General features: G+C 35.1%; 1 protein-coding gene and 1 pseudogene across 3 annotated transcripts; both read left to right on the forward strand.

The window, feature by feature from the left end:
• Window positions 1-889: 889 nt before the first annotated feature.
• On the forward strand, window positions 890-8,146 carry LOC122023676 (annotated as a pseudogene).
• Window positions 8,147-11,696: 3,550 nt separating this feature from the next.
• LOC122023727 (F-box only protein 6-like) lies at window positions 11,697-15,871 on the forward strand. Of its 3 annotated transcripts, none has more exons than XM_042582014.1 (2): window positions 11,697-11,878; window positions 14,409-15,871. In XM_042582014.1, the coding sequence occupies exons 1-2, from the start codon at window positions 11,775-11,777 to the stop codon at window positions 15,640-15,642; spliced, it is 1,338 nt and encodes a 445-aa protein (XP_042437948.1). In that variant the 5' UTR covers window positions 11,697-11,774; the 3' UTR covers window positions 15,643-15,871. The 3 variants fall into 3 exon arrangements, with proteins under 3 accessions (XP_042437948.1, XP_042437950.1, XP_042437949.1); XM_042582016.1 differs by having other exon boundaries at window positions 11,733-11,878; window positions 14,470-15,871; XM_042582015.1 differs by having other exon boundaries at window positions 11,740-11,886.
• Window positions 15,872-18,873: the final 3,002 nt, after the last annotated feature.

The raw sequence follows: 18,873 nt of genomic DNA on the forward strand, positions 1-18,873 counted from the left end.
CATGGTTTTGTAATTGCTACAACGCTGTATCTACTATAGTTCTGTAGCATTTGGATGGAGAAGGAAGATATTTATGCCACATACATGGGAGAACATACTATAGATGAACGATGACATGCAAACTCAACGATGTAACATCGAGGGAGTTGATTGGTGACTCTGCAAGGTGAAGCAACACCTAGGGAAATGAGGGATTTCGAAGGAGGGTTTGAAATGTTTCGACTTCTGAGAGAGAAAGGGAAAAGAAGATTTAAGGGTTTTATAATTCTGACGGGACATTACTATAGTAGAAAAAAAAAACTACAGTGAAATTTGTATATAGTCACATAGCGAGTTAGATATCTTATACACTTTACCCCACACACTCAGTGAGTGCTTAATTTTTTTTTCGATTTAAAAATTTATATGCTTAATACTATAATCTAATCCTTAAACGTAAAGGTTAAAGTAAAATCTTATTGATATAAGTAGGAGCTTAAAAAAAATACCATGACCAGCGTTGCTCATGCTAGGCATCTAAATTGAGCGCTTAAGATAACAATTGAATATATATATAATCTACCGGACCCAATACTACATAACAACTGCAACCCTCAATGAATATCATTGACTACATGGTTGAATGAGGTCATATATTTATGGTGACGAAATAAATAAGTCGAAAAAAAAACCGCAGACATATGTGGTCCAAAGTAACTGCTTCTGTTGCTGATGTCCACCGGCAACATCAAAAATACACAGCCACCCACCATGTGCCCAGTGCTCCTGCGTGTCCCAGAATCGAGGTATTTCCTGTTTCGTTAAATCCAGGAAACACTTTAGTTTGTTCTCATTGAGCGCTGATGATGTCATGAAACATACTGGAGTCGCTACTTGGGCGGTGCAGCGGTATTGGCATTGCTTGTTTTCGCGGAATCAAAGTTGCCCCTCTGTCTCACTGTCGACAGGGGATCTGAACGCTCGGCCTGGGAAGAAAAAGGACAACGAATCCCCATCCCCCCCGGTTCTCTCCGGTCTCTATCGTCGGAGATCTAAGAGCCAAATCACGAGAGGCGGTGGCGGAAGTCGGAGCCAGTTGTGCGGCTGCTGTCGCAGACTGGGACTTACTGGAGGATCCTTCTTCGCCGCATGCCGGCGACTAATCCTGTGGATTTGAGGTCCTCACGGAGCGGAGAGGTGGCTTAGAGGCGCCGGCTCGGAGTGAATGTACATCCCGCCTCCGCGGGGCACAGATTTATCTGCAGTCGACACTCGACATGGAGGCGGATGCGGATGCGCCGAGGGTATACCAGGCCTGGAAGGGAAGCAACGTAAGTGTTGATTTGTTTATTGCAACTTTGTTCGGCGTTTATGCCCAGTTTAATCTAGCCATTTGCTGTTTGAAGGCAAAATTAGGGTTTCTTGTATGATTTTTGCAGAGGAAAGCAGTGTGAGATTTTAGCTTTTCTTTCGTTCTTTCTTTCGTTCTTTCTTTCTTGAGGGTATGTAAGCTTGAAACTTCCTTTGTTTGCTTGCATCTAGAATTCCATCTTATTTATGTTTGCCATGCAGAATCAGATCGAAACTGTTCAGAGTGATGCAAAATGAAATTTTAGTTTTTTTGTTGGTGTAATTGAAGTTTGAACTTTTGTGAAATTGAAATATCTTTCATTTCGCTTGCACTCTAAAATTCCATCTTATATATGCTTGCTAGCTAGAACCATATTCAATCTGTGTTGCGGAAGTATAGTGATATTTGAATATTTCAATTCGTTGTTAAGTGTGTAGAATTTTTTACTTAAAATCAAATTAGAGTTTGTTTTGTGTCTAATTATGATCTTTAGCCATGCCAAGACTCTGCACAAAGAGGCAGGAGAATGATATCTGTAACAGTTACTCATGTTGCATTAATTCACTAAAAATCATAACATGATGTCTTTGATGAGATTTTTTTTCTTCCAATTTTCTACTTTCTCGTAAGGTACAATGACTCATATAGCCAGCAAGTAGAAAGTACCAAAGTGACCTATTTGGGCTTGTTTATATGAACTTGGATGTTCTGGTCCCTGTGCAGAAACTCCACACACCTCCGTTATGGTTGGATTAGCCATTTGCATATGTAGTTGTTGTGATACTACTGGTCTGTGTTCTTTTACCTGAACGGAGCTTCTAAATTTGATATGGCATTCATGCTTTGTTAGAGTGAATATATTACACTTTTATGATGGAGAGAAATTAGAGCATTTTTTGTTAGTTTGTTTGATGGTGCTCTTTTTGAAATCCTTTCTTAAACATGTCCTAAGTCTTTGAAAATATCCACTACTGTAGACTCTGTTTTTGGTGAAGCTAAATATACTAAAATAGTCAGGTAGCTTAGTTGAATTGTGAGAATGTTTTTGATTTGTTAGCAACATGAATTTTTTTTTTATGATCTTTAGATTTAGTTCTAGCTGGTTCAGCTTTACTGTGCAGGCACTGAGAAATTTTGCCAAGCTTTACTAGCTAGTGGCCACCAATTTGTTTCAATTTGCTCATCACTCCTGGATACCCATTGTGCTAATGTTTCTGTAATAATGTTTGATGAGCTAATTGAGTGATTGTTTTCATTTGTTTTTGTTTCTATTCATTTCATTGGGCCCAGATATTAATGAAATTTCTTTTCATGAATCCCTTATTAACATGTTTACATTTCTCTGCAGATATTTTTTCTTCAGGGGAGGCTTATATTTGGCCCTGATGCTAGATCAGTGTTCCTCACAATATTCCTGATTGTTGCTCCCGTTTCAATCTTCTGTGCATTTGTTGCTAGGAAACTAACAAATGATTTTTCTGATTCCCTGGGTATCTCTGTAATGGTAATAACTATTGTCTTCACTTTATATGTAAGTATTCTTATCTTTACATTTTTTTTTTCAAATTTATCTGAATTATTTATTTAGAAGGAGAGCCTTGGTGCAACGGTAAAGTTGTTGCTTTGTGACCAAAAGGTCACAGGTTCGAATCCTGGAAACAACCTCTTGCAAAAAACAGAGTAAGGCTGCGTACAATGGATCCTTCCCCGGGACCCCGTATAGCGGGAGGTTCGTGCACCGGGCTGCCTTTTTTTTATCTGAATTATTTATTTAGATAGCCATTTTTCAGAAAAACATGTATCAAGAGTTCCTTCCAATGTGAAAATGATTTTCTAAAACAGTGGGAGAAGCTTTAAGGTTTTCCAGCTCTATAGTTATTGCTCTACTCTTTCTATACTATCTTAGATAAGAGGGTGTTGTTGACAATAGGTCTGGGTCGATTCCGGTATGGAATGCCCTACTGGTTGCTTCAGCCCCTCCTTGCATGTACTGTTGTTACTAGGCGAAGCCTCCCGTAATTTACCTTCCTTCCGAAAAGTGGGGGGCCACCCTGGAGGGCCGCCGAGGTGACAGTTTCATTTTTGTTGCCAATTAGATAAGACAATATCGTAATAATTATTTATGTTTTATAAACCATTAGGCGATGGTTTCATATTTTTTTTGGAAGTTCCTATCTAAAATATTAAGTTACTAGATTTCTATTGTTCAAAATATTAAGCTTGTTTCATCAAAAAAAAATATATATTAAGCTTGGCTTTTTTAGACCTTAAGAATTTAGCATGGAGGCTTCTGTTTTATATTCTTTCTTCTAGGTTTTTGCGGTTTAGTAAATTTGGAAGTTTGTACTTATATTCATATTTCTATTATTGTTTCTCTTTTAAAATTCTGTCTATAAATTTGATGGAATATCTTGCCCACGTACAATGATCTTTCTATTATTGTTCTCTTTTAAAATTCTATTGTCGATGACACCTTAAGTGAGTCCCTCCAAAGGATATTCCACATGCTACTAATCAGGACTGAGCCTTACAAATTACAATGTCCTCATACTACCACTAACGATCTAATTAGTATGGTGACAATTTTGAAAGCCACAGGTCCTATTAATTTGTAAGGACTTTAAAAAGGAGGTAATTAATGAATCTTTTGTCTTGAAAGGAGAGGATTGACGTCTTAAATTAGAGTGAGTGCACAAGTTACTTAAAGCAGCATAGGAACGGACATTCAAAGGAACAAAGATCTAGCATTGCATATCTAAATCCAGACCCCAGATTTTTGGAGGATGATGAGGTAAGGCAGATGATCACCTTAGTAGGAACTGTCTTCATAAGGTAGAAACTCATGATAGTGTTTGAACAGTTGAGGAGGACATTGTTGTTATTGTCATCTCATAGGTGAATAGAACATACCTTTTGCAACTTGATATTTAAATTCAACTTGGGTAATGAGTTTAGACCAAGAGGAAGATGTTCAAACTTTTGATATAGATGTGACCAAGACCATGTGTTTGGGAAATGCTCTGGAGTTGGAGGTCTAGGGCATTAGTATAGTTAGACTTAGGTTATCTTAAGGATCATGACATATGTTAGAGCAGGTGCTCATGTGTCCTGGAGATGTTTTATATGATATAAATCCTTCATTTGCAACCTTCAGCTTGTGTACAGCACTCAAGTGGCATGGTGAATTTTAAGAATTACATGAGCAAAACTGTGAACTCTACTTATCTGAAGGTGAGGGTATCTAGTTGACCTATTAGGTAGCACCGTTACCAGATCAGATGTGTTCAACTTGATCAAGATAGAGTCAAGGAAATGGATCAAACGTCTCTGGTATGGGTGCATGCTAGAGTTGGCTGAGAGGGGAACGAACACTCTAGAGCTTCACCTTGGAGTGTCCAATGGAGAAGTACAACACTATCTCGCTAAGGTGGAAGTTTGTGTGTTGGTGAGATGGCCCGGTGTTGTACTTTGCCATCATCTCATTGACATATCACCACCACCAATACAACAATAAAATTGACCTGTTTAACTCTTCAAAAACTTAGACAAAATTGATGAAGCTAAGAGGATAAATATCTCGCTAACAGAAAAATAAAGCTTCACAAAAAAAAAAACTCTCACCAAGTGATAAAAAGGAAGATTATTACAACAGCAAAAATTCGAAGGAAAAAAATTTACTGTTCTAGGTTCAAAAAAGTTTGAATGTAAATAACAAAGGTGAAAGTTGATAAGGCTGAACTTATTGAGGAAGAAATGGAAGAGGAAAAAATAGTTATGTTAGAAGAAGATGATCACATCTCAATTGGAGAGGATATGGATTTATTGTGAAACAATAGGTATATGTGTTTTTAATTTTTTTAATATATTTCTGTCTATCAAAAGATAGTTGAAAATTTTTAGGATATTATTCTAGCAATATGTATTCTTGATCTTAATTTATTTTGATATTTGTAACTATGAATTTTATCAATCACATTATGGTGTTAAATAAGATTTTCATACAAATTTTATTGATGTATGTATTTCATTTTTGAGTTAAATATATTTTATCATAAACCTTATGATTCAATAAAATTTATAATTTGCAAAATCACAAAAACAATTAATGACTTGAAGCACAATTTAATAACCTTGATCACCACATTTATTAGTTCCAATGATTAGTAAACATAGTTGTTAGAATGGAGTATAATTATAGTAGGTTGGGTTTTATAATATTTTTGGGTGAGATTGAGAGGAAGTGTTGAGGATCCAATTGTAAATAAAATAGAGCTTCATTATACATATACAGACATTAGATTTTAGACTTAAAATGACATGAATGATGATCTATAGTAAGGTAGAGAGGAGTACCTACATATACACACTAATAGTTTTCCCTAGTTTTAACACATCAATATTATAAAGTAACATGGTTAGATATAAATGGAATTGGATAGTTAGGGTGATTAAGAAAATTTAATGAAATTAACCCATAATTAGAAATATCTTAATCATCTTGGTATTACTAATAATGTGACCTTACATATTCTCATGTAGCTCAGTAGCAAGAGAAAGTTCTCGTGTTTAACCCTAAATCACAGGTCACTTCCCTTTATTTCTCTTGTAGGTCTATATCTTCAATGGATTACATGAGATCAACAACTGATTGTGCAGCCACTAGTTGACTGTTTTTAATGATAAATTAGAGAAGTTTGGTGTTGAAATAAGGGGAAAATGTAGCATCTCTTATCTTTGAAAGAAATTTTGAAGAATAAGATAGCTAAAAAAAAAGTATTTGAAAGCCGTTTTGGCAATATCTCATGATTACATTGCCTGAAGATTTTATTTATCTCGTTTTCTATATCCCCCTCTTTGCTAACTATGAATTGCATTCCCTTCCTTTGGGCTGTGTGCTCCCATCAGTGATGTCCTATGCTTTAGGCCAGAATGTCCTAGTACTCTTTAGCTATTCTATTTTCTTTTCTTCTCATGAAGATCATTTAAGTATTCACCTAAAACGTCCATTCTGCATGATATTAAGCTTGCATTTCATTATCCAAAATATGATGTTGTAGAACTATCATCTTATATTTTATTATTTGATTCAAACCTATATTGTTTTTGTATCTGATGCTATCATACATTCTTACTGGAAATTTTTGAAATGTCTATTGGATCTTCTGTCAGTTGAATGTATGACTGGGGCTTTACATTTCAGGATTTAACTCTTCTCCTTCTTACCTCTGGTAGAGATCCCGGTATAGTTCCTCGTAAAACACATCCTCCAGAACCTCAAATTCTTGAGGGCACTAATGAAATTGGAGGTGTCCAAACTCCACAGTTACGGTTACCACGAGTGATGGATGTAACTGTAAATGGTAAAACTGTGAAGGTGAAATACTGCGACACTTGCATGCTCTATCGGCCTCCTCGCTGCTCTCACTGCTCAATCTGTAACAATTGTGTGGAACGCTTTGATCATCATTGCCCATGGGTTGGACAATGCATTGGACTTGTAAGTTGCAAAATCTTGCATAACTTATCCAAATTTATTTTCTTTATTAGCAAGAACTTCCAAGTGACCCACACACTCTTGTATTATATGCATTCTGAGTTTTCTTGACTAGAACATTAATAGTGGAAATGACTTCTTGTTGTTCTTGATATTTGCTATTCTTCATGCAGAGGAACTATAGATTCTTCTACATGTTCGTCTTCTCATCAACTTTGCTGTGTCTTTATGTCTTTGGATTTTCCTGGGTGTGCATAGTAAAAATCAGAAATGCTGAACAAATAACTATTTGGAGAGCAATGATCAAGACCCCAGCTTCTATTGCCCTCATAATTTACACTTTTATATCAGTTTGGTTTGTCGGAGGCCTCTCCATCTTTCATTTATATCTTATAAGCACCAATCAGGTAAAGCTGGTTTTTTATGTTATGATTGAAAATGTTAAACTCTTTCCATGAGTTTCTTATATAAATTCTTTGTATCATTTTAGACTACTTATGAGAACTTCAGATACCGTTACGATCGGAGAGATAATCCATACAATAGAGGAATTGTGGTGAATTTCAAGGAAATCTTTTGCTCAAGCATACCTCCCTCAAGTAACAAATTACGTGCAAGGGTACCACGAGAGCAAGGGTACACAACACACTCTTCAGGTGGTGGTTTCATGAGCCCGAACATAGGTAAATCTGTTAATGACATTGAGATGGGCCGGAAGCCTGTAACCTGGGATGAACTAAGGGCAGTCACACAAATTGGTGGAGGAGAAGAGGGGCTAAGCAATAGAAACATGATCGATGATAGGAATGGTGAACTCGGAGAGGCTTCCCCTGATTTAAGCAGGGAAGTTCTTGTGACAGGGAGCATGGAAATGCAATCTGCACTGCACAATAGGCGGTTAAGTTGGGGAAGAGGTGGAGGCTTGGAGATGGCACCTGATATTCTAGCTGCGGCATCTGCCACGTGGGAAACCAGTAGGACAAGCAAGGTTAGTGGCAGCAGCAGTACGGCTGTTGGAGACTTGTAAGTTCTTCTAAAGATGACACTCCAGGCATGGGTGTTCTACACAAGCTGTGTGCAGTAGAAAGAGCTGGTGTTTCAGCATCTTGGATTCGTAAGGTATCTTATCTTTTGTGTGCTTCATTCTCTTCTCTATCCTGTGTTTCTTATGAAACATTTACTGTGTTGTTGTAGTCATGATTTTAGTTTTTCTTAGAATATTGGTCAAAGATTTGGTTGTTTGTCACATGTATATATATTTTTAGAACATCTATCCAAGATGGTTTTCAACTGAATATACACACGGATCGCTTAGTGTGATATGTTTCTTTGCATGCTACATCTATTCTGCTAAACTAACTGATGGTTAGGCGATTTAGGCCATCAAAGGCAACAAATTTAGATGTCACTGGTTGACGACTGATTAGATTGTGATCAGTAAATTGTATCATTTGAGTGTCCATGTTGAGCTTCTGCTTGTAATTTTTCAGACATTCTACTGGAAATAACCAAGGCTTTGAATTTGTTATTCTTCTACTTGTCTAGAGAGGTTGCACTGCCTGATAGATGAAGTATATTAAATTTGACTGTTTGTCATATGATTTCTTCAAAAGATTTGCTATTGATTTCTTTTATCAAATCAAATACTTTACTTTTCAAAATAATTTTAATTTAGAGTGGATCATAGTGAATCAATGGAATTGCTTGGTAAGATGTTATTTCCTTCTAATTATTTTATCTTCTTTAATTTTCCTTACAAGAATTTAAATAACTAGATTGCCCTGAGATTAAATGTCATATTCCATTAGAGTACAAAGTAGCAATAATCACAAGAAGTACTACTCTATTTCTTGATAAATTGTTTATCCAAGTCGAAAACATTTGATCTCCTAATGTTCAAAGTGAAACTTGAAAAAGTAAAACTCTTGCAAACAACATAATTAGGAGAAATGATGAAAAATTAGACTGGACCAAATTGTGAACACCAAGAGTCAAGGAGGTCATGATTAATGAATGGATCAAAGGTTGGTTGGATTCTAGTGAAGAAAAAAAAATTGGCACATCAATTATTTCTCACACCCTAACTTTTCCTCTCTTTTTCCTCCTCTCCTCTTCCTATGCATGCATGGCCTCTCATACATCATCACTGCATTCAATTTGCATTTCAATAACCTCTTGAAAATTTGGCCATCCTCATCATTCATCCTCTTTTTCTTTTCTTTCCTTCTCCCCCACTTCAATTTCAAGGCCAAACCGTTGTTCCACCATCCACCTGGAAAAATGCCATCATAACATGGACAACTTCCTTTCTCCTCCAGTTTGTTTTTTCTCTTGAAAAGATCTGTCATCTAACATTTTTCAAAATTTCTTTGATCGTTTTTTTTTTAAATTATCCTTTCTTATCAACAACGTTAAATGAGTATTTTTATTTTAAAAAATATTAAAATTTTACTTTATCTTATGTGTTTCATTTTGAAACCGTTTATACAAAACACCACCACTATAGAACTGTTTTATACAAAACAACTCTAAGTCTATTTTGGATATCAAAATATGGGTAAGATATTACCTTGATAATATTTGAAAGAGAAATACCCTTTTGACTATATAAATAAAATGGTGCTTTTTTCAGATTTTTCTATCAATTTCTTTCCATTATGTGGCATCAAGAGAGATTATACCTCAAAATGTGGATTCCAAGAATTTTAAGGTTGAGGGATTGAGAATTAATATCTTAAATTTTAGAAGATTTTCTCTATGATGAATAGTGGGTCTGAGAAAGTAGGTCATCTAGAATGTCTTTTTTACCATGATGACCGATAAATTTTTTTTATAAAATCACATTGGTCGTCCTCAAAATTAATAGATTTGAAAAATTAAATATATGATACTAATTAAAATATATATATATATATATATAAACTTTATTGCATATTTCTTGTCAATCTCAAACAATTTGGTAGAATCTAGGACAAAAGACTTATTGTTCACAACTACTAGAGACACCAACTTTAATCATATTCTTAGGGAATAGGGTGGAAATCGGACCACCTTGCCAGATAGATTGGATTCCTATCTTAAGATAGATATTGGATTCCATACCATAAGCTTTGATTCATTTTATGCCATTGAATTCAACAAAGTTATGATTTTCACCACAGATCACCTAAAATACATGGAAGGGAACAAGCCATGGTTGGGCAAATACATTGAATCGCATGAGTGATCAAGTTAAGGCCATTTGGCCATCAATAAAGACACAAAATCATGAGTTTACAAGTCCTTTTTTTCCATTGAAAACTTGAGCATTGTGCCAACTTGTTCAACGTGAAGGAAGTAAGAGAGAGGGGAAAAAAAGGCAAGAAAGCAAGAGAACAAAAAAACATTGATTAGACTTATCAAGTTTGACATGATTGCCTTGTTTTTGACCGTTCTTCATTGAATTTGAAGTTTGGATCGTAAAATTTGTGGAGCTGATCATGGTTCGGTTTGAATTTGGACCCGAATGGGGCGGTTTACCATCATTGGAAGTTTGAACAAGATGGAGTAGAGGGGAGCCTTTTGTGCCAAGTTAACTGGACAATTATGATGAATAGACAAAAATAAAAGAGAATAATTGAGATTAATCATGGCGCCAGAGGAATATTTGATGTAAGTGTTGGCTGTACCTTCTAGTCTTCCACATGCCGTGAAGAATGATTATTAGGTTTAATGAATGAATTACTCAATAATTACTTACAAATACTGGCCTGATCGATATTCGTTCCAAACGCTTTTTTTTTTTATTCAGTTTGCTGGCCAATAAAATAAATTTTATGGACAGGACTGGTCATCTCTATCTTTAATTAATTATTTTATTAAAAATTTAGATTTTTTTTATCTAATTAATTTTGATGAAGTTTAAAATAAAATTATATTAATATTCTGTTTTATAAAAATTTGTATTGCTATAATTCTTTTTAGTCCAATAAGATTGACAAGTGGAGAAATTTTTATAAATATTTTAGGTCGACAATATTAGAAAATGTATCTTTTTTTGATTTTTTGGCTAATATCAAATGTGGTATTTACTTTTATCAATTTAATATCTGATATAAAAAATTAAATTAATTTTTTTATAAGAAAGAGTCTGTTATAGTAACTTACTGTTGTACTATTGTATGAAGCATGGATCTTCTGATCTGTTTTTTCCTGGTCCACTCCTGATCCCCTCCGTAATTATCGTCAGATTCCAGTTTGAATCCGGTCATAATTGACTACGATCTCTCTCTAGGTTCACATTTCCATCTAGGTTGAAATTTGAATCGTGACAAGTCGCCTGAGGCCGCAAGGTGGCCTCTGACGATGGACAAATGACCGAGCTACATACCGAATACCAAGTGGAGAGATCTCCGGCCGTCTATCACAATCTAAATTATGACTTGAGTGAAAGTATAAATTTAAAAAGAATCATAATTAATTATAACTAGATTCTAATCAAATTTCAGTCGATCTGACCGTAATTATAAAGGGGACTAAGAAGGGACCATAAAATCGGAGGGCTAGTTTATTATATTAATGGGTGCCAATTGAATTATATCGTATCAATTAAAAAATAATAATTATGAGATCGAACGATTAAAACTGGAGAGCCGAATCCGGTTCGGCCAATTAGCCATTTCAAGCACGTGAGTTCTGCGTGCGGAATTGATGCCCGCAAGTGGTTTGTATGCGGCGTGAAGCTTTTTTTCCGCACACCGCTGGAGAGATACGAGTATACGACCCGGCCCGCGTGGGGCCACTCCTGGGATCGCAACGTCGCAGTGGCAAATGTGGTAAATTGTGCGGAGATTGAGGGGCTTGTTGGTAGATCGTGTGACGTGGGTAAAAGGAGGGGGGCGTGGAGGAGGAAGAACGGCAGAATCGGAGAAGAGACCACGGCGACCGCGACGGTGACGGAGGAAGTGGCGGATGGATGAGGCGGCGGTGCTGAGACAGGTCGTCCGGCAGATCCAGGAGCACTGCCAACTTAGCGCCTCGCCCAGTCTTGACCGACCTCATCAAATCAATCCCAGGCAAATGCGTACACTCTCCCTCTCCTTCTGCGTTTTCCCTCTCTTGTCTGGTTTGATTTCGGTTGGTTTCATCCCGGTGGTTCTGTAAGTTTGGAAGCTGTAGTATAGCTGAAATGCACGCTGTCTTGAAAATGATTGATTTTGAAGAGAAGGAGCGTGGTATGGGATTGAACATCCTCGTGGCGTAGAAGGGACAATTGAAAATTGCTAAAATTGGTTGAAGTGGGTAGTCCTGTTTTCTCAATTAACATGGGTATCTTCCACTGGCGCTCGCCTCTGTGAAACTTGAATTGGATATTTCATCTTTTGAAAATTGATTTTGATTCGCCTCCTCGGGTTATCAAGTTTTGAGGCTGTTTAGAGTCATTCATCAAATCATTGGTTAGGCATGGATGTCTGTAACTTGTGATGGTTGTACAAATGGTGCATTGCTACCCAATTCATATAGATACTAAGGGAAAAGTTCATAGGCTCCGGTATAAAGGAAATTAGAAAGAATAATCTCTAAGAAATAAAATAAAAATTGCAGAAGTTATATTCTTGCAACTTCCATTCATAATCCCATGCGCAATAGTCCACTGATAATGGACAATGACTTATCACCCTTTACAGCTTTGGAATGGGATGATGAGATAGCAGGGCTATGGGGTTTTAAACAGCACTGGCAGCGATTCTTGCCTGCACAGATCCTGTTTTTGGCCTCTATGTCGCATCAAGTGTTTGGACATATTTATCCAAGTTTAAAAAACATGTATGATTCGTGCATCTGTTCTAAGCCAAATCAGAAGTTTAAAAAACATATTTAGTGAAGTTTAAAAAACATATTTAGTGAAGTTTAAAAAACATTGAAAGTGAGACATGCACTAAGCCAAATTAGAAGCATCATAGCGGATGAATAATAATATATAATTTCAGTTAGAAATAATACATTTTTTTTATCCTGTAATCATGTTGGTTCTTATACAGCTACTATTCTTTGCTGATGTTTATGATTGTTTTTAGCTATCGAGGATTAAGTCATGATCAGCTATTGATCTTGTCAAGTTATTTGACAGGCATACTAAATTATAACTCTCCATGTCTGTTGAAATAGAAACACTAGAAATTGTATATCAAATGGTATGTTCTTTTACCCGTATTTGAAACTTGATGTGCTAAGTCAATAACAACAGGTATTTAATTCTTCAAATTACTTCACTCAAAATTAAGCAAGGTAATGTATATTGATTTTCAATTAAATGACTAAATTGTCCCTAACTTTTATAAGATATTATAATTCATTCCCTTAGAATAAAAGTTTGATTAGGTGATGGTGGAAGTGCTAACTTCATCTACTATTGCTTCATTTTGTATTTAACTTTTTTAAGTTCTGATTCAAAAAAAGTTAAATGTTGAGCACTGTCTGCTGACATGAAGGGAAATTACCATTCTGCTCGCTGACACACAAGACAACTTCAATATCACGACTCATAGTCATAGTGAAGGTTGTTCAGGGTTTTTGCAATGTTGACAAGGTCACGCAAAAGGCCTACAATGTTGGTGAGGCTTCTTTGTATTTTGATTTCTATGATGCCAAGATAGATTGAGAGAGAACATGCTAGCAAATGACGAGAAAATTAGTGTTCAATGAGATTGTGTCAAGCTTCTTTTCATCCTTTGCGTCTATCGACTTCGATTTGGGCGTTTAGGAGAACGATGAATGTGCAATAGAGTGCATGATTCAACCTTTGCACATTCAAGTAATTTGGGATGTGCATGATGCCCTAATTTTATGAATATTTAAATTAGTTGCATATAATTATAATTACATAAGTTATATAACTTATTATGATAGTTATACGATTATAATTATAAATTAGTTAGAATATTAATTATATAAGTTATACAATTTACAATATAAATTATAATTATATATAACTATAGTAAATATAAGCATTGAAAATGTATCAATATATTACTTTAACTTAGATTAAAATTTGGTTTTAAGTAGTAATAATTACTTTATTTTTGGAGATTATATTTGTTACAAATTTGTGATGATTTTTAGATTTATTTTCTATTATGAACTTGAATATATTTTCTAGAGCACAAAACAGTTGAAGGATGTGAAAGGGATGTATTAAGTAAAAGTTCCAGGAATTAATGTAAAAAAAATTTGTATCCCTTGAATTTTCACTTCAATCAAAGAACAACGTGGAGAGACATCAACTTTTGTTTCTCCTTACCATCTAACCCCAAGTAAGGAGAGAATTGTGTTCATTTTGTTTTCCTTTCTCCTTTCACTTCCACTTTTCTTCATGATTTCTTTTCGTCCATGTAAACACAGCTTAAGGATGAGGGCCAGTTTGAACTGTTCTGATTGATTTTAATGTGCTGTAATTGTTTTCCCATATGATCATATATTTGCTGCATATCATCAATTGTGCTATTCAGTCCCAGAGTCATCTTTCTCAATTTTTTGCGGTATCCTTATTTATTTTTCAAGCAAGGATCGATATAACCCTTTCTTTTTATAACTTGTCATTTGCAGGTTGTATGTATTAGAGTTTAATAACTCACTGGAATATGATTTCTGTGGTCTTTTAATGAAGGATAAGTCTGGCACAAAGATGGTCGAAGTTCTTGAGCCTCCACCTTGCAAGAGACAGAGAAGAGGTAACCCTGCAAAAGCAATTTCATCGATTTCAAGTGACATAATGGACCAGCAAATCTGGAAAAATTTTCCGGAAGATCTTTTTGAAGCTGTCATTGCAAGACTCCCTACAGAATCCTTCTTCAAGTTCCGGACTGTATGCAGAAAATGGAACTCTTTATTGTCCTCTAGAAGCTTCTCCCATCAGATTGCAGAAGTTCCACAGTTACATCCTTGGTTCTACGCTGTTACTCATGAAAACATAGCCAAAGGAGTCATGTACAATCCCGCCCGGAGGAAGTGGCATCATATCTCCATTCCGTTTCTCCCTGCAAAGATAGTATATCTTCCTGTAGCCTCAGCTGGTGGTCTCATCTGCTTCTTAGATTTAGCACACAAAAACTTTTACGTTAGTAATCCTCTGACGAGCTCATTTAAAGAACTTCCACCAAGGTCTTACCGAGTGTGGTCCCGTGTGGCTGTTGGGATGATACTAAATGGGAAGACTGCCGGCAATGGATACAAAATAATGTGGCTAGGATGCAATGGGGATCACGAGATCTATGACTCCGTTCACAACAGTTGGACACATTGTGCTGATTTTCCTCCAAGCATCAAGCTTCCATTCTCTTTGAATTTTAGGTCACAAACTGTATCTACTTGCAGGACCATCTACTTCATGCACACTGAACCCAATGGCATCTTGGCGTATGATGTGGCAATTGGTGTTTGGAAGCAGTATCTCATCCCTTCGCCACTACATCTTACGGACCACACACTAGCAGAGCACGAGGGGCAGATTTTGCTAGTGGGGTTGGTGACTAAGAACGCTGCCAATTGCGTCTACATATGGGAGATGCAGAAGATGACTCTCCTCTGGAAGGAGGTGGACAGAATGCCAAACATCTGGTGCTTGGAGCTTTACGGTAAGCACGTCCGGATGACATGCCTGGGCAACCATGGCTTGCTCATGCTTTCATTGAGGTCAAAGCGGATGAACCGTCTGGTCATGTGCAATTTGGCTACAAAGGAGTGGCAGCGTGTGCCGGAGTGCTTGCACCCCCACGGTAAGAAGAGACAGACAATAGCCTGTGGAACTGCACTTCATCCATTCCCAACTGCTCTTGCGTGATGCCCCTTTCTTGCCTTTGAATAAGATACGAACATTGGCTTTGAATAGAATGGTGCCCTCATAAATCAAAGCTCCGAGTCGTGTATGCCGTCTTTATTGAATCGTAGAACCAGTTTATTTCGTCTTGGGAGAAAAACTAGGTGTTTCGAGTCCCACTTCATTTTCTTTGATAGTCCATTTAAAGTGACTGCCTTATCCAGACACGAGTAAAGCTATCCTGTTTCCTTGATGGTTGCTTGAGTTTAGCATGATATTCTTGCCTTGTTTCAGTTAAGGCTAAGGCTGATATGTCAATCACATTCACATTCAAGGCATAACATATGCTTCTTCATAAACTTCTTCACACCCGATTCTAGTGGATGTTGGCGGAGACGATCTTGGTCATGTATATGAGAATCATGCTCAGGATGGCTGCAACGATGAAGAACCTTGACATTGAGGAAGAGAACGAAACATGTAACCCCATCACACTTGAGTACCTTCTCTTCACTTAAGTTTGCAACACAGAATTGTACCAATTACAGAAGCTGAGTTAATGTGTTTGCGAGCTTGTTTCTCCTGTTCGTGGCAGTCCTTACGCTTCAGGATGGCTGCAGTTACACAAAACCTTGGCGTCAAGGCTCTAGATTTATTCGATAGAAAGGTACCCTTCACTTACTTAGATGCCTGCAGTTACACAAAACCTTGGCGTCAAGGCTCTAGATTTATTCGATAGAAAGGTACCCTTCACTTAGCTTTTGAGTGTGCATAAGTTGTATTCGATAAATAGGAGAAGACCTAATATTGATCATAGAGACAAAGATGTTTTTAATGCCGTAGTCTATCCCACAGATGTACTCATCTAAGGACCAAGAAATCCTCTAGGCATTAAATATAATTAAAACTTGATAAAATTATTTATGGAGTTTTATTGTGTGAGCGAGAGAAACTTAGTGACATTAAAAAAAAAAATTGAGTTTAGTTATGGCTATTATGAAACATTTGTTTCACCTTCTAGACACCATGATGAATTAGCTGTGGAATTCTCTTAAAAAGTTCTAAAGGATAATAACCCGCCCAAGACTTAGCTGAGTTGGTTATCACATGGTAAAATTTTCAAATCAAGTAAAGATCGATTCTCAATGAAATCGGGAGAACATGTGGTGACCTGTTTAATTTCTTGATTTATTTCTCTATATATGATTGTTATTAAGACATGTTGAGCATCCATTTTTTATTTGATATTTGACTGTATAACATAATAAGTTTTGGTGATTTATTAGTATTATCTAAATCATGGATTGAATTTTCATAATATTTAAATCACATATCATATTCTCAAAATACCTCTCCTCTTTAGGTCTATTAGTCAGTTTCGAAATCTAATGGATTTTGAATAATTTCAAACTAAAATTGAAATCTAATGAATTTCGGATCATTTCATACTAACATTAATGTACTCATAACAACCTTCTTAATATATTTATACTCTTGGAATTATATTCAATAGCATAAATTAAGAACATTGAATTTTTAAATTTTGAAAAGTTTGATAAAATTTATCATTCATTATAAACCTAGGACAATGATATTCACTATTAAACACCACCATGAGTTCATAAAACTCCCTTGATTCGAAAAATATCACTTTAAGTTTTTGAATGGTGTATACCTATAAGTTAGTTTCATCCGAAATTAGTGGATAGACTTATCACTCCAAATCTCTTCAAAGCAAAACTAATATACTCTCTCAATGTATCTATGTAGATAGCATAAATTAATAGCAGTAATTTTTAAACGCTCGATAAAATTATTATAAGATTATTATAAGACTTAGAACAATGATATTCACTAAGCAACATCAATAATAAGTTTCATGACTCCCCTTGTTATAAAAATATTAAACTTTTATATTTTCTAATGGTGTAAGTATGGACTTAGAGAGCTTTAGACTAAAATCAATGTACTTCTAAAAATCTCTTTAATATTTCTATGTTCTCATATTTGAATTTGATAACGTAAATTGAGATTCGTGGATTTTTAAATTAATAGAGAAAAAAATTAAAAATGTGTTCTTAATTTAATTCATGTTCGGAATTTATGTTAATAAATTTAGATACATGAGCATAAATACATAAAAAGAAGTTTCAGGAATGCATCAGTTTTATAATTTGAAATGATTTAGAATTTTCTAACTATATTAAACTGAATGATTAATAAATTATGGATAAAACTGAGTGATTAATAATTTATTATAAAATAGGTAATTTTACATGCAGTCCCTATTGACAAATAAATCTTTGCATGTAGTAACCATCCATGAAAATCTTTGTTTTCACTCTAAGTCAAATATATTTACCTAATTGCCCATGATATTTTTAGGAACAAAAAGTCTAAAAATCAGTATAAATCCTCTTAAATTAAGTATATTAATTTAAAATCTAGTATATTTTCTATCAAATTGAGTACGATTCTTTTTTCACCTCAAAATATACTCGATTTTAATTTAATGTGTTGAATTTAATAGGAATTATACTCTTTTTTAGACTATTTGTACTGAAAAATATGAGGGTTAATTTCGATAGAAAATATACTCGATCCTAGTATAGAGTGCTGGATTCTAGTGTAAAGTGCTGAATTTAACAGGAATTATATTTGTTTTTAGACTTTTTATACCTAAAAAATAAGAAGGACAATTTTGATAGAAAATATACTTGATTTTAACATAAAGTGATGATTTTAAGAAGAATTATAATAATTTTTAGACTTTTTGTATTCAATTTTGGACTTTTTGTATTTACAAAATTTTTTGGACATGAGGATTACATGCAAAGTTAACATTGTGATTGAGGATTTTTCTCTAATTTACCGTAAAATTGACTGGATCTATGAAAGACAGAGAGAGATTTTAGAAATATGATACCTGATTTAATTATTATCATAATTATTTATATTTAAATATCACTTTAATTTTTCCTAATGATATTGATAATTCATACAAGAGGTCAAGATACTCTTCTATTAATACTCTTCAACTTAATAATAGTATTTTTCCCACTGTGTGAGACAAGAGTTTAATTTTGAATGGAATTAATGATTCGAGCTGAACAATTAAAATTCTGATTTGTTAAAAAATAAAGACATGCATTTGATGGAAAAACCTAACAAATTGACATGGACCTTGAACACACCAAAACATAGAAACCGCTGAAGTTTATTTGGTGAAAGTGTTTAACAAATCGAATGATCTTT

This window comes from Zingiber officinale, chromosome 9B, assembly GCF_018446385.1.
Source record: "Zingiber officinale cultivar Zhangliang chromosome 9B, Zo_v1.1, whole genome shotgun sequence".
Lineage (NCBI taxonomy): Eukaryota > Viridiplantae > Streptophyta > Magnoliopsida > Zingiberales > Zingiberaceae > Zingiber > Zingiber officinale.

Bases quoted from the DNA above. Each gene is read 5' to 3' on its own strand.
- LOC122023727 (XM_042582014.1), top strand. From the start codon at position 11,775: ATGGATGAGGCGGCGGTGCTGAGACAGGTCGTCCGGCAGATCCAGGAG. The intron at 11,879-14,408 runs GCAAATGCGTAC...TGTCATTTGCAG, and splicing joins CCTCATCAAATCAATCCCAG to GTTGTATGTATTAGAGTTTA.